The 26,638-nt window shown below is 44.0% G+C and overlaps 1 protein-coding gene across 3 annotated transcripts in view; it reads left to right on the top strand.

The window, feature by feature from the left end:
• The first annotated feature begins 1,646 nt into the window (after nucleotides 1-1,646).
• The window catches only part of cemip2 (cell migration inducing hyaluronidase 2), a 28,654-nt gene continuing 3,662 nt past the window's right edge, over nucleotides 1,647-26,638 (top strand). Inside the window, exons 1-19 of one of the 3 annotated variants that reach the window (XM_048994776.1) lie at nucleotides 1,647-1,988; nucleotides 4,105-4,436; nucleotides 5,609-5,749; nucleotides 6,048-6,615; nucleotides 11,036-11,205; nucleotides 11,561-11,749; nucleotides 13,658-13,827; nucleotides 14,836-15,045; nucleotides 15,414-15,619; nucleotides 16,588-16,657; nucleotides 17,155-17,283; nucleotides 17,893-17,981; nucleotides 19,557-19,688; nucleotides 21,267-21,302; nucleotides 21,596-21,751; nucleotides 22,376-22,553; nucleotides 23,716-23,931; nucleotides 24,267-24,478; nucleotides 24,793-24,975. In XM_048994776.1, the coding sequence (XP_048850733.1) occupies nucleotides 4,121-4,436; nucleotides 5,609-5,749; nucleotides 6,048-6,615; nucleotides 11,036-11,205; nucleotides 11,561-11,749; nucleotides 13,658-13,827; nucleotides 14,836-15,045; nucleotides 15,414-15,619; nucleotides 16,588-16,657; nucleotides 17,155-17,283; nucleotides 17,893-17,981; nucleotides 19,557-19,688; nucleotides 21,267-21,302; nucleotides 21,596-21,751; nucleotides 22,376-22,553; nucleotides 23,716-23,931; nucleotides 24,267-24,478; nucleotides 24,793-24,975 (3,371 nt within the window). In that variant the 5' untranslated portion in view covers nucleotides 1,647-1,988; nucleotides 4,105-4,120. Of the gene's footprint in view, nucleotides 1,989-4,104; nucleotides 4,437-5,608; nucleotides 5,750-6,047; nucleotides 6,616-11,035; nucleotides 11,206-11,560; nucleotides 11,750-13,657; nucleotides 13,828-14,835; nucleotides 15,046-15,413; nucleotides 15,620-16,587; nucleotides 16,658-17,154; nucleotides 17,284-17,892; nucleotides 17,982-19,556; nucleotides 19,689-21,266; nucleotides 21,303-21,595; nucleotides 21,752-22,375; nucleotides 22,554-23,715; nucleotides 23,932-24,266; nucleotides 24,479-24,792; nucleotides 24,976-26,638 lie in introns of those variants that run through there. The other 2 variants (XM_048994766.1, XM_048994786.1) reach the window with 2 other exon arrangements.

Consider the following 26,638-nt stretch of genomic DNA (forward strand, 5'->3'; position numbering starts at 1 on the left):
GGCATAGACCACCCCCATCCGTCCATCTACCCACTTTCTGTACCCACTTGTCCTATCCCGGAAGCTACAGACTCAAAGCAGGGAACAACCCGGGATGGGGGCCAACCGATGGCACGGACAATGGTCAGTCTGTGCTAAGTATCACCACAATGGAAGAGATGATGAAATCTAGATTCTTTCAGCCAAACCCACAAACTGACAGCTAGGGTGGAGTGGGGGGAGGGGAAGGAAAACATGAAAACGTGTCTAATATCTGATGGAAGGGATGCAGATTCTGTCGGCTTCATTAAAGCTTTGTAAGTCACTGTAGCATGTAGCTGTTCAGAACTATACTTCAAAGTGGTGGTAGAAACCTTCAATCTACCTTCACTAATTCATTTAATTTCACAGGAACTGACAATGTGAAATAAATTCTTTTTAAAAACACAACGATTTCTCTCTTTGCAAATGTACAGCTTCATAATCTTTCCAAAAACAAATACAATGGCAATTCCATTCCTGATTGTACTTGTTGAGCTCTAATTACTTTCTCATGCATCCTTTTGGGAAAGTGCTCAGCCATGGTTTATGGCAGAGCTGAAAGCCAAGCTAAACCCAGCCTTCATGTAAAAGGTACGTCTATGGATTAGTTTTCCTGACCACACTTTTCGGGATCACATATCTGTGGTCAGACTTCTTGGTCATGGAGGTTTTTCCTCTTTTTCCGCCACACAACATCCCCGCTAATTTAGGTTCAGCTAAGCTTAAAATCTGAAACGTCTCCCGTCTCTGTTTCCGACAACGTAGAATTCCCCGTTGGAAACCTCATTTGTAACCTGTGGAGATTGCCTATAGTTTCTTAACTTCTAAATGAAGGACTACCAAACTAAAACACTAATCCATGCCTTCATCACTACATCACAATCCTCCCACATCACCCTGATTCTTCATGATTAGTTATCTGTCACTTACAGAATCAAATATAAAATTTTACTAATCACCTACAAAGCTCTCCATGGACTTGGCCCTCGCTGTCTGTCCGACCTTCTTCTTCCATGCACCCCAGCTAGCACACGAAGATCATTCTTACTGTTCCTAAATTAAGCTTATCGTCTGTGGGTGGCAGGCTGTTCTGTGTGACAGCACCTACACTATGGAACACATTTCCTCACAGTCTGCGAGAGATACAGTCTCTTAACATTTTGAAGCTTCAGTTGCTACTACGTAACATTCTTGTTGTTCTGTTGTTATTGTTGCTGCTGCGTCTGCATTGTTTTCTGCATCATTTTTTGCATTGTAAAGCGTCCATGAGTGTGAGAAAGGCGCTATATAAATAAAACTTATTATTATTACCAGAAATCTTTCAGCAAAATTTGTTTAAGCTTTCCGCTTAATGGTAGGATGGATGGTCAAACACAAAGGAGTTTCTAGCTATTGAAAAGATCAGGGATAAAGTCAAGTTTACCTGGGGTTTGACTTTTTTTGTTTTTGAAGGAAGATTGGGCATTGGGGCAAAAATACTCAGGGCTACAGCCCCGAATGACCAGACCTAACGACACCCATGGTCAAGCCTAGAGATCTAACAGCCACCTTTTAAATGTTTCCTTCATGACACTAGGAGGAGTGCGTGGAGTACCGGATCTGCAGGCGGACTGTCAGTTTCTTTCTTTCTTTATTGAGACCACTCCTTCTCTCCCTCTCTCTCTCAGTACTCTTCCTCACTTCCTCTGCGAGCTGCGTTTCGGCGTGACGGCTTCGCTGTACAATGAAATACAATGTAAAAGTATAAGAAGCGATAGAGCCGCCATAGTTAGACCTGCGTCGGCAGCTTGCGGTGGGGAGAGGGCAGTCCGCTCCGCTGGATGGCAAAGTGAAATAGCAGCTTTAAAAGCGGTAAGCGAGCAGCCGTCAGCCTCAGGGTAACGCAGCCTAGCGCTGCATGTGGAGATTTACACAGATCCATAGAGTAATACGGCGCTTTCTTCGGCGAAGTCACTCCGGAGTTGGTGGTAAGTGAATGCTAGTCATGACCCGGTATGCATTAGCCGACTTTGTCCACATAACTGCAATTACTAACTGCAAACGTGGATGCTGCCCTGTCGTTTTGCTAACCTCCCCCCCCTGTATATGTGCATATACATATATATATATATACTGAAATTCCTCGTAGGTCGATTTTCTAAAGCTCTGTTCCATTTTGTTGTTCAGTTGAAATAGAAAAGGATCTTGGTAAATGGTTTAACTTCTCCATAACTTAAGTTCTTGGTAAAACAGAAACAGTTTTTTAGTGACTGGTTTAGGCTGCACTTCCTGACGCTGAAATACCATAAGTCTGTTTTTCCCCTCAATTTGGCAGCTCTGCACCCCAAACTATAGACACAACAGACTCTCCGCTTTTGCGCTCCTTTGTTCAGCCGTGTCTGTTTCTCATCTATCTGCAATCATTCCTGCTTGATATGCATTTTCCCCATATAAACAAACAGCCGCTATAGGTGCTCACTTCTCGGTCTGTGGAGCTTTTTATGGAAAACTGATGCTTTAAGCCCGCGGAACTCAGCACAGCCTTTTCCGTGATTTTTGCGTTTCGTTTATGATTTTGTCCAAAGTGCCGTACATATGTTTCTCTCCAGTAAGTCAGATTAACTATCGTGCTTACGTAAGGGACTAAGACCCCTCCGGTGAAGTTAGTATTAGGAGTTAAAATATTGCTCTACGGATTTACTAACGCTTTACCCACGGGATTTAGTCATAGCGCCACCTACAGGGCTACTGAAAAAAACTCTCTCCTGGGATTTGACCTTAAGAGTCCTCGACAACTAGGGGAGCCCTTATATGGCAGTGATCGCATAGAGTAATTTTATAATAAATTAAAATCAAGATGCGGCGCAGAATCTAGGTATGTGATTTTTATGTGAAGTAGGTTAGCTTGATATTTAAAATGTTAGAGATCTGTGGGCATAGGAAAGGAACATGGAAACTCTAGTTAATGGTACAGTGCCAAAACATCGCATCAGTCACTAAATCGTGATCCACCATTGTTGCTGAGTTTCTGAGTATCTCTGCTGAAGTTATGTACTCATTCCACTCTTCAATTTTCTTGGCAGAATCACAAATGTAAATAAATGGTATGAATTACACCAAAGAAGTCTCTGTGACTTTGCGGTTATTCTTTCATGATTTTTACCCCTTTGCTCTTTAAATGCCACAGAACGTAAGTCTTTTTCTTAAGCACTGTTGAATCTCTTTATGATGGGGTAGTTCAGACAGTAATGTACTCAACCACTTTACAAAATGTATTTTATCTTAGGAAAAATACTAATTGTATCTACTTTTGGGAGGAAGGTGGTGGTCATGTCAGACTCTGCATCCTGTGGCTACACATCTTCTCTCTACTTGTTGTTTTCACAGTTACACCAGTAATAGTACTTTAATGAATGCACGTTTTGTTTAAATGAGATCATCCATATCACCGCTCAGTCTATTCTCAAATTGTTTATCTGATGCAGGGTCATTCTCCGTGAGATGCCAGTCTGTTTTAGGGCTTAAATGAAATGACTATGAATTTATAATCGTAGTAGTCTTGATTCCTGAAGGCGAAAAGCTTACGAATGCCATTGTTTATACGTAAGGCCACATATGGCTCAGCCTGTGTGCCTGTAATCAGAAGGTCGCCGGTTCAAACCCAGCCTCAGCGCATCTGCGGGTCCTTGACCAAGGCTCTTAACCCCCCAGCTCCCTGGGTGCCCCAGCAGGTGGCTGCCCTTCACGGACAGCTTACTCCACAAAGAGTAAAAAAAAATTTGACTTCAAAAAGTTGAGGGCGATGTAAAAAAATTACAAAAAATATCCCCATGGGGATCAATAAAAGTATCAATAATTATTATTATTAGTCAGTGATCTTCAAGGTCTTCAAAGTCCCTACATAAGCATCTGCATGAAAAAAAGCTTAATTTTGGGTCAAACTCTAATCCTACATGAAAGTCTTTGAATTTCCGAGAAGCAACTGTAAACTGTGTATGAATAATAATAATAGTAGATAAATGACCAGCAGTGAGAACGTGACTATGCTTGTCTTCTCACTGACGGCGGTCCTTATGGCGATATTCCTTATCTCGTCTTTGGAAGGAAGCAGATTGACACCATGCAGGTGAATGATGGCCCCAGCCCTGCCCCCCTGTTCCTGCCTCCCTCCAACGGGAGCAGTCACAGGCCGCCGATGTACGTCCCGGGCAGGATCGCCCCCGTGCGCTCGCCTCCGAAGACGCCGTCCGCGCTGAAGCCGTCGACTCCCCCGCAGCGCCCCGCCGCCCTCTCGGTGTACGAGGAGCAGCAGAAGCGGGAGCGAGTTCACATCCTGCGGCAGAACAGGAACACGCTCATCTGCTTTGGCATCTCAGCCGGGGCCTTTTTCCTCGTGCTCATTCTGGCCCTGAGTCTGTCCAAGGACATCCTGGACGGTGAGTCGGACTGGCTGGGATGGGCCCTGTGACAGCGGCTTCCTCTCTCCAGCTGACATGGTTTGGCCTTTGGCCCGTATGACCCGTGTGTTTAGCACAGCACAGCTCGTGTGTCCTCCAGTGCGTTTACCACACAGATGGCGGCCATTATATCAGCAGCAGCAATATTCAGTAGTACGCGAACTGATGTTTTTTTTTCTCATTCTTTTTCCTTTGATGCGGTGTTGATTTAAATTAAGCTGGGTTGAGCTCCGGAATAATGTACTAAAGCATGAGGATGTCTAAAAGTGGCCGACTAGAGATTTATGCCTGTATTAGTACAAATACTCATTTATAATGATGGTATTGCGCTTAAATCTATGATCTTCCTCAGATGAATCTTTGGGTGGTTCTTCTTAACGTAACTCGCCCCACAAAGCTTCTAATTTCCCTGAACAGCATGACCACTGAAATGGAGCTTATTTGATTTCCTGGTATCTTCCCATTGACCAGGTATGTCTGCTGGGAGATGCATCCCAAGCAAAAATCAACAAACATAAGGATATGCTGGAAATGCTTACTTGTAGTATCAGGATTTCTGAAACCTCAGACTGTGATTCGTGCGGGTTTGATCTTTCTCCAGTCAATCACGTTCCCAAATGAACAAATTTCTGCAGTAATTAAAATAGTTTGAGCTTCACTTTCCAAATGCCAACACCCTTGCTATTAGGAGGGGTGAAGAACCTAAATTGCCACAAGTCCCTCAGAACCTTTACCATTAAAATGTTTGTTCACAGCTTTCCTGGTTTTATTTTTACCTCATAACATATTTAACGAGGCAAGGATTTAACAGTAACCATGATGGTTGAATGGACAATTGATACTTTGATGGTGTGTAGACTGCGCAAATGCATTTGAGATTGAAAACTGTGGATGAAACGCCAAGTTTTATTGACTGTGAAGATGAAGTGGACAACTTTTGGTACCATAGTAAATGTGAGGACATTTATCATTGCCTACTCGTATTGTTAGGTGCTGCCTGTTGAGTGGGACAGAGGTATCACAGCTGATGGAAAGTCAGGATTGATGTTCACCGTGAAGAACCTATGAAGATCAGTATGCCTTTTCAACAGCAGTAGCTATGGAGATGCGTCCATCTGTAATGCGTGTCTCTGCTTGTCATTCTCCTGCAGAAAACTGCCCTCACCACAACCCTTCCCTTAGCAGCTGGAAGCCAGGGCATAGCCTGGAGAGCACAGCGGTCATTAAGAAGGGCAGGCTGCTCCGGCTGGACGCCTCAGCAACGCTGCACTCTGTCATTATCCAGAGCGGAGGTGCGTCTTCTGTTACATCTGCATTTTGTGGTTAAAATGGTTCTGTGTCCCATAGTGGATAACTGAAATGTGTCCTTTGTAGATCGGAACATCTGGGATGTATTTCTGCGATTGTTTTCTGTTATTGATTTGAATGATTTATCATGTGGAGCATTGAATTCATAAAATGTCACGTGTCTCTTGGTTTGGATCTTCTGTCATTTCGTTGGGCACATAATGTACCAGTCCATTTTGTTTTGGTCGTGTTCTTAGTGGTGAATATTTCCTAGCTGATGATTGGTTAATTTCGTTATTGCAGGTATGCTTGTTTTTGCCGATGATACCGATGGCTCCAAGAACATCACCCTAAGGACTCGGCACATTCTTATAGAGGACGGGGGTGCGTTGCACATTGGTGCACCAAAGTGCCGTTACAGATCCACTGCCACCATCACTTTGGTGGGCCGCTCTGACGAGTCAGAGTCTTACAGCCTGCCTGACTTGGGCAGGAAGTTTATCGGGGTGCGAGCGGGTGGAACGTTGGAGCTCCACGGCGCCCAGAAGCTCTCCTGGACAATGCTGACCAAGACTGTCCCATCATCGGGGCTGGCTTCTGGTGGCTATGCCTTCCAGAGGAACTTCAGCCGAGGCATAAACCTGCGAGTGGTGGACCAGGACAATGCCACCGTCATATACTCCAACCGCTTCGACACGCACGACTCGAAAAACGACAGCAGGCAGCTCCACGAGCTGCTGAAAGGGCTGCCCCTGGGCCGCATCGTGGCCATGGCTGTGGGAGACTCGGCTGCCAAGAGTCTTCTGGAGGAGACCAAGAGGACCATCGAGAGCATTCTGGGAAGTTCTTATGTCAACGATCTCAAGTACAGGTAACCAGAACAACCTCGAGAGCTGATTGGTCAACCCAAGAACTGCTTATTACAATAGGCTGGAGCAAAAAAAAAAAATTGTTAGTTAACTAAAAATGACTTCAAGTAAAGTTGTAAACATGAGTTTAAAAAAATATAGTCACACGGATATAAAAGAACACTTTCAGTATGTACGAACGGCAGGGTAAATTGCAGGTTCCGCACTAAGTCCCCAAATTGGAGTATTGTTGAGTAATAAACTCAGCCATAACCGACCCACTGTGCCTTCCCCAAGCGTTTTATAGCTTTGGCTGTTCTCCGGGCTGTAAATTAACACCCCAGTGCCATGGACTTCAGGGACTATACTGAACTAGTGCTAATGTGATGCACAAAATCGTTTAGTGTGTCAGATTGTTTAGTTCTTAGAAGTTGGAAGGAAGTTTCTTGATCTGGTATGGATGTGTCATTAAGGCCTCATGGAGAATTGTTCTGGGAAAGTTTTGTTGGGCAAAGTTGAGCAAAGGTTTTTTTTTTTTTTTTTTTTAAAAAAAAACTGCAGCCTGGCTCTTGGTCATATTAGAGGGGGGGACTTTGTGTTAAGCCACACCGATTCTGCTTGCTTTTCAGACGCTGCTCTGTGTGCGTGTGTTAGTTTTCAGTTACTAATAGGCCGCGCACAGACACATTGGGACTGTGAATACGTATGGCACTCCCACTTGATATGTTTCATCAGCGAAAAGTCCAGAGAGTGGTCGCCCTTCTGGAAGCATCTTGCAGCAAATGTGTTGAATTGGGTGATCCTGTCTTCTGCTTTTGAATCAGCGCTGCGGTTTAACACGTGCGCCGCCGTAAATCTGGGACGGCTGCGACGCCCTGCGGCTGAAGGAGACGATCTGAAATATATGTTTGCACTTTGCGTGTCCTAATAGCGGCGTAATTTGGAAATGCCGCTCTTCTACAAAGACAGCATGAGGACTTAATTTTCAGGACTCCTCCTTTGGGAATGCGGCTGAGATGCCAGTCGTGCCAGGGAATGCCAAAGAGGCAGGAAAGTGTTCTGATTTTGGAGAATTGGAACTTTTGTTACTTACAAATTCTGCTTCTAGGCAAGGACTGACTTAAAAAGAAGTTTTCCCCTTCAGAAACCAAGTATCTGAAATGAAAAGCCTCAGGATGTTTAGAGCACGGCTGGGATTATTGACACAATGTCAGTGGCCCCTTCAGTTTATTGCTTTTTGATATATCAAACAAAAAGCTCCTGAAATGTCAAAAAGTTTTAATGGTTCCAAAAACAAAAAACAATTTGGGGTGATTTTAAGGTTTTCAAACTATCCTAGTAGCACAGTTGTTGGTAGTTTTGAGAGTGAAGACTAAACTTGATCTAATTAGTGTATTTATTCCTTAATTTTGGTGCTTAATTGCTTGGGGAAGCCCAAATCTGTACCCAAGACTAAGCCTGTCATGATAATTACATCATCTTATCGCATGATATATGGACATAACATAAATTTTTTTTCTGATCTCGATATTGGCAAATAGTTTTTATATAAAAATGAATCCCTCCGACGTTTTGGGCAGTCCCACTGCTCGCCCACTGTCTGTGACGCAAGTGTGGCTCAGAGCTGATTCATATTTCTCGCAAAATCATGTGTCGTGGTGCCTGCAACGCACCGGCGGAGCGTCCACAGTCTCGAAAATTCATACTTCTAGCGCCAACGTGCTTGGCGAAGCTGTGTTTAAGTATCATGTCTATGATGTGGTATGTATGTAATAAGAAAAATTTCACTAAAACTAACCATGCACTATGTATTTATATTACACAAGGCAGGATTATAATTAACAAAAACATTTCTATAGACTGAAATAAAATACACAAAATTAAATAAACTGCAACTAAATGGCAACTATCGCTATTGATTCCAAAATCAACTGAGAGAAAATCAGAAACGTTTAATACTACCCATTACCGTTTGAAATACTGTTAAGCCAATGTAATGATCTGTATCTTAGAACTTCTCATGCAAAGAGCTTGAACCGCAGAAACAGTCAAAGGCAGCACATCACAATGTTTTCTAGTAAAGTCTTACAACTTTCCATCTCCCTACAAATAAAATTACTAAAACCTTAAGTAAAATATATAACAACTAGGACTGGGTATTGGCGAATCCGCTCGGAACTGCGAACAGAGTAAAATTCAGTAAATGCTTGCGTCAGTGATAATGACACTCGTGTGGGAAGTCATTTATCCACAGGGTACGTGGTTCTGCAATGAATGAAATGTTATTTTCCAGCGTGCAGGTTTCAACAGAAATATAAGAATATAACTTAATGCTGGGGACTGTGTATCTGTTAGGTCAGCTCTTCAGATGTTAAAATTTGCTGAACGTGGCTTCCGTGGATGACAGATGGGGCACCGTGGCCCCAGGGATGCAGTTTAACAGCCCTTTGGTATATGCGGTCTACACTGCGCTCTCTCAATGGTCATAGATCATCTAAACAATGATAGGAAATTCAGCGAGCGGCCGTTAAATATGTTCCAGGAAAAAAAACAAACGGCTATGAGACCTGGCATGCGGCAGATCCTGACACGTCCTGGCTCGCTCTCATACATTTATTGGGTTCATTATTTCAAGTCTTCTGCTGAAACTGGGTGGCAGCGTGATGTTAATTCTGTGCCGGCCGTTGAGAGGAAGCCACTGGAATTTTGGAATGGTCCTGATATGGCATGTGCTGCATACACATTTATTGTGTCAGGACCTGGATGCTCCATACTAACGGGCATAATCAGTCAAACACCGGGATGTTAGATGCTGTGATCTCTGGATGGCGCTTATGTCCAGGGGTTGTGCAGATTAACGCATTGGTACGTACGCTAGTCCAGGTAACGTGAACGTTACATTGGAAGAAGGGCGAGGTGGCTTGCAGGCTGAGACTCACCTGGCCTGTGTTACTCATTTCTGTCAGGGCCGACTCCTAGAATGGATTCCCATATAACCTATAGCTTATACAGCTGGTGTAGCTGCATCATTTATTTCACTTAAATGCTCTTATTAAATGTGTTGCTGTTTTTGGGTGCATAGATTACCAGGCATTTATAGCACAGTTTAACTATTCTTGAACACTGTCTCTGACCACATCCTTAAGCATTAATACAAAAAAGGTGCTTGTGGGTGGATGGATGGAATATTTTTTTTTCCCCCCAATTGCACCATTTTGGAAGGAAGCCTGGTCTATGCGTTTAAGAGGCAGTGCTTGTGCCCGAGTAACACACGCAGTGCAGAAATGCGCTGACTCATTCTGTCACGTCCTATCTGAGAGTACTGCCCGAGCTGAGGTCTGTAACGATGTTGGCAGTAGCCGAGTGCTACGCGGTGGTCATAAGTGGAATTTAAAACGCCGCTCTCCTCTGGAAAGAATGGCATCTGTTGGAAAGTTGCATGTCCTGGTGGCCCTGGGGGGGGGGGGGGGGGGCTCAGTCTACAAGACTGCCAGTAAAATAAGCCTTTTTTTTTTTTTGGAGCTGGGCTAGCCGCTTCCTGCAGTGAGACCACTGGGCCACTGTTCAGGCGGGGCAGTGTGTACGCCCTATCCCGTCAGCGCTTGCTTTGGGTCACTGTTGCCCCTGTGGGGCCCGTTTTGGATTGACTCTGTTCTTGTGCGTTTTATCCGGGACTGAGTGCGTAATCGGTGTCAGGAACACAGTGTGGAAAAACAATACAGTATCTGTTCCCGGCAGTGTCTGCCGCGTCCTGGAAAGTCGAGAAGGTTAAACTCTGAAATGAGCGTACCGTACGCTTGCTGTTTTAAGGTAGTGCTTCTTAGAAGATAAGCTGCAAAATGCCGTGGTTCTGCGGCATTACTCAGTATTACCCCGGCGTTTGCTGGATTGTTGCTGACCTGTTACGCTGTTTCATCTGCTAGGATTAATACTTCATCTAGGGGAAGTTGGGTGTTACTTTAGTGTGTAACTGACAGGAAATAAAGAAACATCTAAAAGTAAACGATGACGAGCGTGAAGTAAGAGCCTTTCCGGTCACTGCTGACTTTCTAATGTGCCCTAGAAGGGGAATCTGAGAACTTCTGACATTCCTCTATCTGGATTGAGGTCAGCACTCTTAAGTGATAGCTGATGTTAATGCAGAGCTCGCTCCGCTTGCCAGCTTCTTGTCCAGTACAATGTGGCTCAGGAAAACTTCGCACCCGGGTCAGAGTGTCAGTTCTGTTTTTCTCTGCTGTATCCGGCAAACGTGTTCCCACCGTGCTGCTTCTGGTAATGATCCTGGAACACCATGTCATCACGTATATGAAGAACTTCTGCTGGTTTTTTCTAATCTCCTAAGAAGTCCGTTTGCCTCATGTTTGTTTGAAAAGAATCCGCTGACTGCGAAGGCACACGCTGGCTGTGTCACCACCTGTAAGTAACCCCCCCTTTATTTCCCAGGCAAGCGTGGGCGCTGGTGTCCGTGGTGGGGGGCGGAAACGGCTCCTGCGCGGAGGATGTGCGGGAGCACGAGAACCACGACACAGGCGGACAGGCACTGGCACGGAAGGAGTTCATCACGGTGGACGGGGTCCACTTCAGCGTCACTGCGTACAGCGAGTGGAAGAACGGTGCGTCATGCCTGTGTCGTCATCTGGGTCCGAAAGCTACGCTGTGCTGGCTTAAGAGCAGCTTTTGACCCAAGATACGACTTGGTGTACTTGATGATGATGATGATGATGATGATGTCGCTCATTCTAAGAATAGTATATCTATCATCATTGGTACAGAAATCCCTTCTTAATGTTAAGGTCCCCTCTTAATGTTGTTTTTATAATTATTATTTGTCTGTCTACCTTCTTATTAAATACTATTACAATGTGTGATTCTTGCACTATTGAGCTTAATACCTCATTTTGTTATGTACGTGTACATGGACAATAGCCGGCTTTGTCTTTCTCCTGAAAACTAACGCTTGTCTTCCAGGCTTCCCCATATCCGGTTTCCAGGTGGATGCTGTAGACCAGGTGGTGCTCAACCTGAAGGATGACACTCGGAGCTGGAGGCCGGGAGATCGCATCGTGGTCGCCAGCACTGACTACTCCATGTACCAGGCTGAGGAATTCACCCTGCTGCCCTGCCCCAAGTGTAACCAGAACCAGGTCCGCATACAAGGTTGGGCAACAGCTCTGCATTTGTCATGGTTACTGTTTATGTGACGGTGATGTACTTCATCAGTGATTCCTCCTTTAAAGATCACAGTTGCTGTAGTTAATGAGGATTTGTATTACGAATTATGTTAATGTATCTGGAATGAAGCTTGGTATTTTGTTTATTTTGTTGGGAGTCATAAGGATTACTGAGAGAGATGTACACGTTCCAAAATATGACATTCTTAGTTAGGAATGGCTCATTAGTTAGGGTGTTGCTAATTACATAAGTTGCTGTGTGTTTGGGAGCAAGCAGTTGTCAAGCAGTAAATTATTACCAATTATTAATTCAAGCTAATGTGACTTGTGAGGGGAGTTCACACTGAATTCTACTTTCATTCTTCTTTTTGCTTTGGTAAGACTATCCCATTGGTGATTTTCTTTTATCCCCTTTGGGGTTGAATAAAATGCTCTGACTGATTTTAGCGTACATTCATCTTATGTCTACTGAATTCTGTTATTGTCATTGTGTCTTATTTGACTTGAGTTTTGTGACAGAAGACATTGTGATGAATGTGCTAAAACCAGTCTCAGATATTTGAGGACATACCTAAAAAAAAAAAGCTGAACTTCAGTGAATGGCTAATTAAACCAGCAGGAGGGACTCCTTGCAGCGTTTAAGTAACCACTGCAAAACCACTGCAAAATAGCTTCTGCAATCTGAGATGGTGCAGGATGGACTTGGTAATAAATCCAAAACCCTGGTTTTCACGAAACACTTGCCCTTCCTGCTCACTGAAGAAACATTACAGCAGGAGTCACTGGATCAATGTATTGTAACTAATGAAGATACTCTGGTTTCTTTTTCCTGTTTGTTAGTGTCATGCAGGGTGACTTAAGCTGTTTTCACCCTTATTTCAGCTTCAGTACTGAAAAATCTACTTTAGACAAGTCGTGGGTCTTACAGCCACAGTGTTGTCATGACCAGTCCTACGTTGGCATATTTGTTTGTTTGGCCAAGTGTCTTGTTGTGTGAAGGTTTATGTAAGTAGCCAGTCTATTCTCTGTATTACTGTAACCAGTTCTCATATTTCACTGCGTATGTACTGCCCGGCCTATAAAGGCCTTCCAGACACAGAGCTGCTGAGCGGTTATATTTAAAACATTTTATTTGTTGTCTCATGCCCACTGTCCACAAAGAAATCTACAAGTTGATTGCAGGAATGTGCTGTAACGATTAGCGTCGTGCCAAAGTTTGTATCTGAGGATTTGTCAGTAATAAGGATTGATGTTGTGCAAAAGTTACTATCTGAGGTTCTGGTAAGAAGTTGATGGACTTCCAGGAGGCCTTCAAGAGAGCGGATGTGGTCATGGACGTAAGTCACACATGGCAGATTGTGCCAAAAGCAGAAAGGAAGTCAGTTCCTCTCAGTGTGACGGGTAACAGATTGTGGTATATGGCACTGGCTGTGAAACGCCTTCGCACATGCAGCAGCTGTTCCGGGTTGCAGGCAAAGTCTGGCGCGGAGAGAGCGGGCCTTTCCTGGGTGGGCCGGAAGACGGGCTTCCTCTCGGTGGCACTGCCTGTTTTTGTGCCTGTCAACAGAGGACTTCCTCTGTGCAAAGGACTACTTCATGCATGACTGCCAACTGTGTCGGTAGATGCAGATTTTTACGCGTTTTATATTGTAAGGTGATTCATGTCCCTTTGGTGATCATATTGGCGACAGAATAGTTTACTTAAGAAAGGAGTGATGACCATGTACTTCATACTGTGTGTCTACATGTGTGAATATTTGTCAGCCTTGTCCTGCATCCCCAGTAGGGCGCCCCCCCCCCCCCCCCCCCCCGTCTCATCCCCTGTCCTCCTTCGCCCCCCCAGGCTCTGAGTGGGTGAATTAGTGATGACATTCGTTCTTTCCTTCCCTCGCAGGAAAACCCCAGTTCACGCACGTGGGCGAGATCCTTGATGGGATCGATATGAGGGCGGAGGTGGGCCTCTTGACCAGGAACATCCTCATCCAAGGGGAGACTGAGAACGCCTGCTATGGAAACAACTGGTGCCAGTTCTTCACCTATGATACTTTTGGGGGACAAATCAAGGTCTGTGTGTGCCCATGTCCTATCGTACCACCTCCGGGGGGGTCTACAACAGGAAAACGAGTCTCACTATACTGCAGGTCACAGTTAGGCACGGATGTTAAAACGACACTTCTAAGTTCTGAGTGCTGAACCAGGACTTTCCTGAAAACACAAAACAATAAATAAAGCCTAACCCAAATACCGTAATTTAACACTAAATACCTTAACCATTATGTACATGGGACTTTCAGAAAACACTATTACGTACTTTGGGTCTTTAGCACATACCACACATATACCAGACTGTCGGGTACCCAGAGTGCAGCACAGGGGCGGATCAGTGATGGTTTGGGCTGCGATATCATGACATTCCCTAGGCCCAGAATTAATTTTTTTTTTAGATGAGTGTGTCACTGCTAAGGACTACCAAACTATTCCAGAGGACCATGTTCACCCAGTGATTGAAAGTGTAAGTGAGGAGCGAGTCAGGGAAAGTCTTCCTCCACCAGAATCACGTGCTGACCTGGCCACTGTGTTGCAAGAGGGATGTTCTGAAAATCTCTCTGGCCACCGTGCAGGGTTTCTGTCTATCATTGCCAAGACAAATTGATGCTGTATTGGCTGTAAAAGCAAGCCTTGCACCGTACTAATAAATTTATAGGTCTAAAACCAGATGTTTTGCTTTCACAGTGTAACTCCTACACGCACACGTATGTATGTGTGTGTGTGTATATATGTGTGTATGCATATGTATATATATATGTATGTATATATAATATACGTGTGTGTGTAATATATATATATATATATATATATATATATATATATATATATATATATATATATATATATATATATATATATATATATATATATATATATAATATTTTTTGTATTCTAAAAATAGTTTCCCTATGGAGACGAGTACAGTATCACTGTTGTATTCTGTGCACTGTTTGTGGTGTATTCTTTCTCTCTCTCTCTCGCATCTCATTAGTCGCCTGATTTGCCTCCTCTCTGCCTGTGCAGGTCCTCGGGAACTTCAGTGCCGTGCACCTGTCCCATGTGGAGCTGAAGCACATGGGGCAGCAGGTCAGGGGCAGCTATCCGCTGCATTTCCACATGTGCGGCGATGTGGACCAGCGCGGCGGCTACAGCGTGCCGACCTCCGTGGACGCCCTGTCCATCCACCACTGCTTCTCCCGCTGCATCACCATCCACGCCACCCACGGCCTGCTGGTGAGCTCCTATCCGGGACATGCTGAAAGCGTGGCACCTCTGTGGGCTTGGTGTTCACACTCTTATGTTAACGCAAACGTAGACGTATCAATTGACACAGTCTAAATGAGATCATGCTGAACTTATTGATTACCTTTTACTCTACAGGTAGATAAGACATATCTTGAATGCTCTTTCTTAGTGCACGTTGTCTTTTTATACCTTAATAAAAACATTTCTAGGATTTTTCTACTTTAAAACATGTTCTTCATGACGTTCACCCACACAGCTCGTAGTTTAACACCCTGTTAACCTTTCCTGAATGTGATCTCCTGCTTTCCTGTTATGTTCCATCACTGTGTGACTCACCTTTGTTTTGTGTCCCCTAGATAAAGGACGTCGTTGGTTACCACACTCTGGGCCATTGCTTTTTCCTGGAAGATGGCATTGAGCAACGGAACACTTTCTTTCACAATCTGGGCCTGGTTACTAAGCCAGGTACCATCCTGCCCACAGACCGCAATGAGACCATGTGCACCTCGATCCGAAACAATGTTTATGGGAGTTACGTCCCGGTACCAGCAATGGAGTGCAAGTAAGTGTCACACGCCACGGTGTTTTTATATGTACATGCACATTCCTACAGACAGGTGGCGTTTAACCTTTTTGTGTGAAATTATTTTTGCAGGAATTTTTAGCCTTTTGTGTAAAAATCGTGTCAGCTTATATAGGTATATTTTAATTAAAGATATTTATGGTTTTAGCTTCAGTAATAGTGTTATATTTGCTTATAACTGAAATATCTGAACTCCATTACAAAGAATGTATTTTTTTTTTTCCATGTCTGGAATAAAGCTACGTTTTCACATCCTACACACTCAAAGTCACACTTCACCAGTGGCGGTGACCCCTGTCCATGGGACGCACTGATGTTTAAGAAAAACAAATCATTCTAGAAATTAGATTCTCCTCTTTAACTTAATTGTGCTCAGTCTGTTTTCTGTCATCCTATTTTAAAAAGCAGTTTTACTTTTATAAATTAAAGTATTTATCTGAATCATTTAGAAATTAAGCTCGAGTTTAAAACAAAATAGTAAACTGATAGCAGTTTCAGAGTCATCCAGAGACACCCATGTCTCTCTGCGTAGCCTCAGTTATGTAAGAGGGTGTTCATTAAAAACTCTTTTAAGGGATAACATGTGTTGCGGGTGCCTGTTTGGGCCCATTGCATGCTGGGTGTGTGTCTAACAGCTCACTGCTTCTCAGACAGCTGGAGTGTGGTCTCTGCGAATTCAAGGAAGAAGCCTGTTTTCTGTTTGCCGATGGCCCTTTTTTTAACGTAACAAGGGGGAGCGCATGGCCATGGTTTGCATTTGGTGAGGGAGGAATGTAGATTGTTGGGTTTTATGTGACGGCGGGTGGGCGCTGTGGAACGTCAGGAACCCTTCTGCTCTTTTATTGACGTTGGGGACAGATTTATGAGATGGGTTGAAGTTATAGGAGCCTGTTTCCTTCTAAGAGAGCCCCCCCCCCTCTGAGTGTGCGTGTTGCATGTGGTTTTAGGGCCGTGTCCACCTTCTGGATCGCCAACCCGAACAATAACCTCATCAGCAACGCTGCAGCAGGCTCTCAGGTACAACAACTGCAAGAGGCTGCATCAAAGGAGGCGCTGAGGGTCACGTGGCGGGAGTAATTTAATAGATAAACGCAAAACAATATTTTCTTTTGAAATTAAAGATTATGGAAGGCTTATGAAACGTCTTCTATAGCTGTTTGTCCAGACTTGTAGTTTCAAATAGGACCAAGCCAACACACACAATAATTATTAACTGCTTACTCATGTTTAGAAGTCTTTGGAAAAGGATAAGAATATATTCACACTACCCCCTTGAAACCCAGGGACCCCTGGAGTAGCTCGTACTGTAAATTTGTGAAATCGAGTTTGAGTTGTAATAACTGTTAAGTCACATCATGGTAGTAACTGACGCAGAAGGGCAGCAGACTGCCGAGGCTGTGTGTTACACATTAAATATCACTTATCCTAGTTTATTGTTTGTCGTGCATCAACTCTGTATAGTAAGCAGCGCCGCTGTCGGGGGCTGGGGTGTCACGTTTCTGCTTGTCGTTTAGGATGCCGGTATCTGGTTCGTCTTCCACGCGGCCTCGACCGGCGAATCCCACGGGCGTGTCCCCGAAACGAGGGCGGAGCTCACCCCGCTGGGGGTCTTCTATAACAACAGGGTGCATTCCAACTTCAAGGCAAGGCTGACCCTTGGAGCTCGCCGCGCAACCCGCAGCTCGAGCAGCTGCGCCCGCTTTAAGCTGCCTCGTGTGCGGCTTGACACCATCTGTCTCCATTTTGGTCCCAGAGTGAAATGCATCTTTAAAACCGCATTGCTGAGCGAAAAAGCTTTGCCGTCACATGTCGGACAGTTTATCTGGAAAAGGATTTCCTACGGTGTGCCCTAACCACACAAAGTGAAGTCTCTAGGAATTGTCTTTAATTTTCACTGTCGTTTTAACATTGGGTATATAAGTTCCTGGGCGTGTTTTATGTTTATTTTCAGACATAATGTGAATTTGTCATTATTAGATTAGCAAATAGATAATTGCATTTGGGTGGGTATCGAAATGGTTTATATTTTAGCTGTTTCTCTCGCTTCTGAGGTTTCGGTAGGTGTTTGATATGATTGTGCTGATTGCTGTATGTAGGATGAATCTCTTTGGATAATGCGATGCCAGTTTTAACTGGTGGACTTGTGGAGAGCTATGCATCGTAGGTGGAGTGTTTCACCACACTGCAGGGGTGATGTACCCACCTTGTGTCTCTCCTCTGTGATTTCTTCACATCCCCCCCCCTGGTTTCAGGCTGGGCTGTTCATCGACAAGGGTGTGAAGACCACAAACGCAAGTGCTGCTGACCCTAGAGAGTATCTGTGCTTGGATAACAGTGCCAGGTGAGGACCACGTGTAGGTGGTTTGTGGCGGTCTGTGCTGGAGCCTCCCATCTAGGATGAGCACTGACAATGTGAGGAATGAAGAGCATCAGCCATTTGTAAAACCTACAGCACTCGCGCACAGAGAAAGGAATGAGCTACTCTGCCGTTCACTCTGCGCCCGGACCATACTTCATATTCATATTGGGAATGTTCCTAAGATTGCCTTTAAACTTTGTGTATTACGAAAAATCCAAAATTTTGTTTAAATTTACCTCATTTGTATGTAATGAGCTTCTTGTATGTTTGTCCACTATGGAGAATAATACTGTACTTCTGCATTAGAATTGGAAGATCAGTGGTCATTGTTAACACACCGCAGTGCACAACAACGAAATGTCATGTGACGTCATGCCATAGCTGGGGGCAGCTAAGTCATATACTTTTAGCTTAAATGGTGTCATTCGCATGAACCATGTGTCGATAGGAGAGTGGTGGTAATTGCCACAAACCTTAAGTTACAGGGACATGAACTAGATAAATTATACTGTAAGTAGCTTTCACATCTGCAGGTTTTGTCTATCATTCTGATTGATTTCTATTAATTTGTTTTTTTTTGAGGTGTCTGTTCACTCCTCCTGGGAGGGAGATGAACCCTCGTATAGGTCTCCATTTCCAAAGCGCAGTTCCTGCCACAGTACAAAAACACACTGTTGGGGTCTGCTGTGCCGCGAGAGTCCTGTGATGGGCTCCGACCTTGTTTGTCGAGCCCACATGTGCGACAAGCGAATGTAGCTGCCCCTCCCTTCCATTGTAGACGGGGTGAGACCTCTCATCGCCCCAAAACCTGCGCCGAACAAAAAACTCGCCACCACTCTGCAGCCCCTGTCCTACTCACTCAGCGGGATCTGGCCAGCTTGCCGTACCGCTCGTGGCCAGACAGGAAGAGCATCTGGCGGGGGGATCGCAACGCCCCTAAAGCAAACTGCGCCTCGTCCATACCGGGGACCCATCAGCCCCAGTTCGTTTACAGAGAAAACAGGCCTCCGGCGATGGTTTCCATCACGTGTTTTTCTGGTTATGGAATATCTCGGAAGTTCCTGTTGGGACTTTGAAATTAGCTCTGGACACATGGTTCTCTTTAGACAGACTACCAAGTCACATCTTTACAGAGTCGGGGCAAAATGGAATTATCCGTAAATGTCGAGGCCTGGTGATGAGCCAGCGATAAAAATGATTTATACCAAGACTGTTAGTTTTTTTTTTTTTTCTTTCTATCCTGTTTCACTTTTCTGTATTTAAGTTTTCACTCTAGATGTAGGTTCGTTTTCTAGTTTATTTTTATTGTAAATATAGTTTTATTGTAAGAATGTGAATGGTGTGTGAGTGTGCCCTGTGATGGGTTGGCGCACCATCCTGAGTTGTTTCCTACCTTGTGACCGTAGCCTCCCAGATTTGCTCTGGGCCCCCTGCAGCCCCAAATTTTTTTTTGTGATTAATCTTTGCCCATATCTTCCCCATCCAACATCTAATGTTGAAGAAACTGTCCAACCAAATATCTCTCATTGTCTGAAATTGTTACCATTCCCATTGCAGATTTCGACCTCATGAGAATGCAGACCCAAAGCGGCCTCGAGTCGTAGCCGTTATTGACACCCTGATCTCCTTCAAGAATAATGACTTGGGCGCCTGGATCCGTGGTGGGGACATCATCATCCAGAACTCCGGGTGAGTGATGGAATCTCTCATTGCAAAAAGGACAGACGCCATCCTTCAAGCATGTGACCGGTGTGGTCGGGAAACAAGGTCCCTTCATGTAACGGTGTGAGAAAGGAGAATGTTCCACAAGATGTCCTTTCAGCAGGATTCATTGAAAGATGGCTTCCCATATTTCAGATTCTGTCCAGCTGGCCGTACTTATTCTTAGCTTTTTACTCCATCTGATCTGGGCCAGCTGGGTTCCATTAAAAGAGGAGACTGTTAGCCTGGGGGTAGGTGATTATGCACAAGGGGGGAAATGAAAAGCACCAGAACACAACCTTAACGGGGGGGTGGGCTTCAACCTTAACTTTCCTACTCAACCTTGTCTGTCCTGTTGTGAAGAAATCTGTATCTCCTCCTCAGCTTAGCCCACCGAAACAGTGTACAGACTCTCCTCTACTTATGAACTTTCAACTTGGAGACTTACGAACGAAGAAATTGTATTCCTTGGGCTCCCATTTCCTGTCCGCAACATAAATTTTTTTTCTGCGGACCAATTCCGCCTAGTACGAATTCCGGCCTCTACTCCCGCCGCGTAGCGTGCCGACTCCCAGCATCCTAGTTCTTTGTACTTGCGTATGCACTTAAAATGATGTTGAATAACAACTTACGAACATTTGAAGTTACGAACAGCCGTTCGGAACGTATCTCATTCGTAAGTAGAGGAGAGTCTGTAACTGAAATTTCTTAGTAGATGTTACACGTTTTCAAGCAGATGTCGATTTCTTGTTACGGTTGTATTTTCTCCGCTCTACATTGTCACTTATAGTTTATACTTTAGTGGCTGTCAGGTTGCATCAAAATCATAGTCAAAAGTATGATATTAAAAATGAGTTCAGAAATATGGACGTACACAACAAACACACAATATGCTGTCATACTTCTATAATGCATTTTTACTGGTAAGTTTAAACCATTAAACCTCTGGAAATGGCTGTTTAAACAAAAATTACTGTCAGTGTTGTAACATATTGAAAGGTTTATTTCAGTCATTTTTTGACTATTAAATTGACTTCACCGATTTGTCTTGGGGCAGAATTATATTTTATTGTTTTATCTTAATACAGAGAATTCTTTTGGAGGTCATTTTTTAGACTCTTAGTCATGCCACAGGTAATGGAAAATTGTTTAAACTGGATACCAAAATTGATAAATGGTTTGAGCATAGATAGAAGGACTTAACATATTTTTGTTCATTATACTACATTGTTTCTTTGTTATTTTTAACAGCATGCACTTTAATTCCTTTTTAATATGTGTAATTATATCCAGCTTACTGGGACTTGTGGCTCTCTTTAGCAGAAATGCCAGTACTTTCATGTTATGTTCAGGATATTACATGTTTTGCTTAATAAATTAGCTTACAGAAGTTATTATTGATACTGTGCTGACATAGATGTGACCTTCTGATTACATTTGATTAAATGTTTGATTAAATAATCTGTTTTTTTTTGCCCTGTTGGGGGTTTAGGTCTGAATTAATGTTGGTATTGCATTGTATTTTTGCGGGACCCCCTAATGAATGCAGTATGTTTACTTTGGCAGATTTGCAGACAATGGAGTTGGACTATCATTTGCAAGGTATATAGTTTTGCGCATGAGATGTGCTGTGTTGTGAGATGCATTGTATTTGTATTGATGTCATTTGAAGCCAGCTCTAAATTAGATGGGGTTAGATTTTTTTTATATATATTGTAAGTTTTGCAGTATAGTGGTTAAAGTACATGTAGCACATAATGGGCCTTTTCTAGAACATCAGTATGGTCTCCGGGCTCTTGTCCTTATCTCTGGCAAAGCAGCGCGTGTTTGAATTGTACCCCAGCTGGCATTTTGGCAGCAGAATTTTAAGGATGTTCTCCTACACCCGGACTCAGTGATGGCAGCTATCCAAAAGACGAAGGTTCCAGCCAGGAGGTCTCCCAGTCCCTCTTTGTGGGCGAGAGCAAGAACCGCGGCTTCAACGGCGGGCAGAACAAGTACTGGGGAGTCGGCGGGGCGGATGGCAAGATGAGGACGCTGCCGAGGAACAAGTGAGCCGCCGCTGACAGCCGCCTCCCAGCCCCATGTGCGCATTGGCGTCCCGTCGCTAGAGAACAAGCGAAAATGGACTGGCCCCGTACCTCTGTCTGTTTACTCACTGACCTGTCGTTGCCGCCCCCCACCCCGGTCGTACACGGCCTTGTGCCAAATTCAGTAGTGGCGTGAGAATATAGTCCTACTAGACGCTGATTTTCAGAGAAACTTGTGTGTATCCCCCCCCATAGGCTGACCTGTTTCCAATTACATCTAATCTGCTTCAGCTCGGAGGAAAGCATCCAGTGGTATAGTCATATTGGCAGGGAATGTAAGCAGCCCCCTCCCCCCCCATGAGGACTGCTTACTCAAAACCTGTTGACTAATTTGTTCCCTTTCAGGTTTACTAGAGGCGGAAACTGGGGAAGGTCCTAATTCCTAGGTTGCTTAGTTTGCTCGGTTGACCCGTGTAACCCAAACAACTATAAAGCTTACAAAGCTGGAGACCAAATTCAAGTCCGGTAGCTGTGTAGTGTCCTGTTGTCTGCCTGACTGTGAAGCTCGCCAGTTAGTCGTATGTGGTCGGACTGTGGCAGTTACTCATTTTACATCTCTGCTCGTTGGTCCTCGCTGTCCCCCAGGACCTTTCCGATCCGGGGTTTCCAGATCTACGACGGCCCAGTTCGCCTCACCGACAGCACGTTCAAGGGCTATGTCCCCACCGCGGATCGCTTCACCAGTGCCGTGGGCTTCAACCTGAAGAACACCTGGCAGCTCACACCGCGGAACAACCTCTCGGGCCTCTCCTTCCATCCCAGAGTGCGTAGCACGCCGCGTCCACCTTACCCCACCGGCTGCTGTGTCTTGACTTCAGCCTCCAGTGGTCCCCCCCCATCCCCCCCACCTGACAGCAACCTAATGTTTACAGGCATCTCACTAAGTACAATATAGCAGCTGTGATCATTTTAATCATTAGCATTTAAATTTGTATGTATGAGGCACGTTTTAGGCTGAATTATTCAACGACTACACTTTAAAACTCTTGTGATTTGAAGGATTTATACACGTTCATTTATTTTTTATGTTTTCCTCTCACAAGCCTTGTTGCTGTAATAACTTACTAAATTTCACCAAGCATCTGTCCCTCCTTTGGGATAATTTTATGCATTTTGCAACTGAAACGCTGCTTTTCAGTTGGCGACATATATTATTTGCTGACATTTCGTTGTCGAAAGTTGAGTATAATTAGTTTTGAACAAGATATTTGGCCAATGTTATGGGAAAAAAGCGAGCTTAAGAATGGTCAGACTGGTCTCCTCAATTTTCACATTTCTGACCTTCAACCAGAGCTAGGTATCTTCTCTCTTTATTGGCAAAACCTCACCGGGAAGCTTTTATTGTGGTAACTAAAACTTTTAACTGCTCTGACAGCCACATGTTTCAACTCATTTTAAGCACCACCGTCACTCTTCTTCAACGTTGCTCCCTAAATATTACCTCCAACATATATTAGTGCAGTTATTTTCATCATAATGAACAAAGGTGTTAATCTGTCCAATCTCGCCTGAGCTCTGTAATTTGGCTAAAATTATTAAAAATGTATAGAAAAGAGCATCATGTAATGTAAAGGCAAATCCTCAGGTACGAATGAGAAGTCCATCTTTAACTTGAATTTTTAGGCAAGTTATGAAAATAATACAGTACATAATAGTTAATAATAATGCATTATTACTTAGAATAATACGGAATAATGTAGTAATAAAAGTAACTACATATGGTACTGTACTGCACCTCGAGCCGACAAACTACTGAAGCCACGCAGTGTTTTCATGTGCGTCACAAAGTAACGTTTGCGTTCATTATTATGAAGCATTGCATTCAACCAAAATTGTTTGTTCATAAGTAAGTCAGCCTGTAACTCACTGAGTTACATTTTATCTGATGGTTGATGATTCGGTGTCTCTTCGGTGTCCCTGGATAGGAGGGCCTCAAGGCGTTCTTTGGGAAACCTGGTCAATGGTTTGAGGACAACGATCTGGACGGGGATAAAAATTCAATTTTCCACGATGTGGACGGCTCGGTGACGGGCTACCCGGCCTCTTACGTGGCGAGGATGGACAACTTCCTCATCCGCCACCCCGAGTGTGTCAACGTCACCGAGTGGAACGGGGTGATCTGCAGCGGAAGGTATTCTCAGGTGAGGATCGTCTCAAATGGTACAAAATGAGTTTGAATGTGTTTGATTTATTTCTCCTGTTGATCAATTTTTCATTTGTGTTTTGATGCCAAGTACTCGCGTTTTAGCCCTTAGTGGATCTCCCTGCGCCAGATGTTACCTAATCACTTATAAATATTCTGATTCTTAATATTAGGTGACATTAAATTGACATTAAATTGTCGGTCATTTAGAGGTTTCTTGTTAACGTTCATTATTGTGACTTTTGAGTCCATCCAGCTGGTTGGTTCATGTTTGTCTGACCACTGTGCTCTTCCCGAAGTCGTAACCCAGAATGGCCCCTCCTACCTGCCCAGGTATACATTCAGACCCAGGGAGCCTCGAATGTCAGCGTTTCCATTGCCAGGGATGAGTACCCGCAGAAGCCCATGGTGCTGAAGGGAATCAACAGCCCTGGGGCCTCCTCACAGCAGTACCAGCCGGTGCTGATGATGTCGAAAAGCTACACGGTGCACTGGAACGGGCGTGCCCCCCGCGAGGTCGTGCTGTCCCTCATCAATTTCGACAAGTGAGTAGCGTATTTACGTTTTATAACCCAAGATTGTGTCTCTCTTGTGACTGAAGGTTACAATATGAATACCGATGGACATACGATGGAGTTTGGTCCTAACGACTATGTCATCAGTCAGACATTATAAAGCACTGACAAGCTTTCGATTTCTCCCTTTGTATTCCATTGTCTAAGCTGTGCTAATGGTGTAAACAAGACTGAGGCGGTCATGTTACGGTGCCGTGTACTGAGGGGCTGACGCTAGATCTACTCAAGGATTATTTATTGCGTTTGAATGAACTCTTTTGTATGTTTTGGTTTTGCCCCTTCAGAGGAGACTGGGTCCAGGTGGGCCTCTGTTACCCCACCGACACCACCTTCCACGTCATGTCTGATATAAATGACCGTCAGAGCAATATTTTTGACAACATGGAAGACTACCGCTCTGCGGGTTCCCTGGATGAGCTTGAGAAGAGCCCCCTGGATCGGAAGTACTACTTTGACAGCGTCTCAGGGTGAGGGACTCCTTTTTCACCGAAAGATTTCCCCCATAACCCCAGCCACCTCAGACTGATTGAATTCCATGCAAGGGGACACACTTTTCTTATAAACACTGAGTGGGATTCAAGCAAGGGCATGTAAGATGACTTGCAGTGGTATTGAGAGTGCAGCCAGTTTCCTCAGTGTTGTATCGGTTTCTGCTTCCTGCTGTACATGTGAACAAACAAAAAACACAAAACCCCAACACATGAGTCTCAGCGGCTTAAGTCTTCATTTGTTCCTGAATTTAATTATCATGTGCCCCCCTCCTCCCCCCCCCCCCCAAAAAAGGTTTTTTTATTGCATATTGAACTATGCAACTTGTCACCTTTGTCTTTGACGTCTTCATCCCCATGATGCCGCAGTGGCATTAATTGGAGATCTTTCCCGTTGTGATAAAGCTGGCAAAATTTTTGTGATTCTGCGGAGTCCTGGTAAGGTCACAGTTTGTTCGAAGCTGCTCACGCAGGATGTTACCAGCTATAATTCTTTAGCCGGAATTAGTCAAATAGACGTGTGACCAGGCTTGTGTGTTGGCAGTGTTTTCTATTGAATTTTAACTATTTCTTTGAAACACATTCTTATCACTTAGTTATTGCTTTTCGTTTCTGTATTGTGATACGACAGTTTAAAGTGTAGTTTAGTTTAACAGCTCAAACCTCTGAGATGATGCTTTGTTATTTTTAAGTCGGAAATGGTCAGAATCATATTTTATGGATATTGCATGTGGGTGTGTCTTGTTTAAAGTGTGTTCACAGCATTTAATGATGTTAATTTGACAGCTTAAAATCTCTCTCAGATCTTTCTCCATTCAGTTTCGAAAGGTAGCAAAGCTCTTGATTCCCATCTCCCCTTAACGTTATGTTGCCATCCTAACCTACGCTGTTGTCTAGAGCCGTCCTGTATGGGTGATCCAGTGTGCCAGGGCTGACTGTAAATGCAGTCGGATGTTGTTCACTGAGCGGTAGCTGCTTTACTAAGTAACATAACAGAAAAAGCTTAGTATGAAACATACAGTAAAACTGCATTTTGTTATGAACCTACGTTAAGTATAAATAAATGCCATATTAAAAGATCCAGTTTTAATCATTCATGAAATGTCATGTGAACAGCAAAGGGACCCCCGCATCCCAGTTCTTACTGCTAAGGTGGATACCTCTGGATCATCAGAAGATGCACTTCAAAGCACCCTGTGACTTTGAATTTGGTTATTTTTAATGTACATGGGTTCAAAAGATCTGAAGAATAGATGGCAGTCTCAAGTGGCTTAGGTTTGGCATCCTTAAGCCACACACTTAAGAAATTATTTAAAATTTTCCAGTTTTTTTTTTTTTAATCACATTGTACTACGTATCATTTCTGAGTATCTGGCTACCTATCTTGCAATAACAGGAAGCACCTAGAGGTATTAATATCCTTTTGCACAACTTCACAGCTCTTCACCCCTTATAAGCAGTTTGTTTCAACTTGAAGGGAGCAAAAATGTGGATTTCCTGGCAGGGAGCTCAGAAAGAGCAAAAACATGGACCGGCTCTGGGTTCCCCAGAAGCGAATTGGGAAACACTGGTTTAGGGGCATAGAATGTCAGACGTTGGTGTTGGAAATTAAGTGTGACTTGTGAATGAAATGGAAGCACTG

The sequence above is a fragment of the Brienomyrus brachyistius genome, chromosome 2 (genome assembly GCF_023856365.1).
Source record: "Brienomyrus brachyistius isolate T26 chromosome 2, BBRACH_0.4, whole genome shotgun sequence".
Lineage (NCBI taxonomy): Eukaryota > Metazoa > Chordata > Actinopteri > Osteoglossiformes > Mormyridae > Brienomyrus > Brienomyrus brachyistius.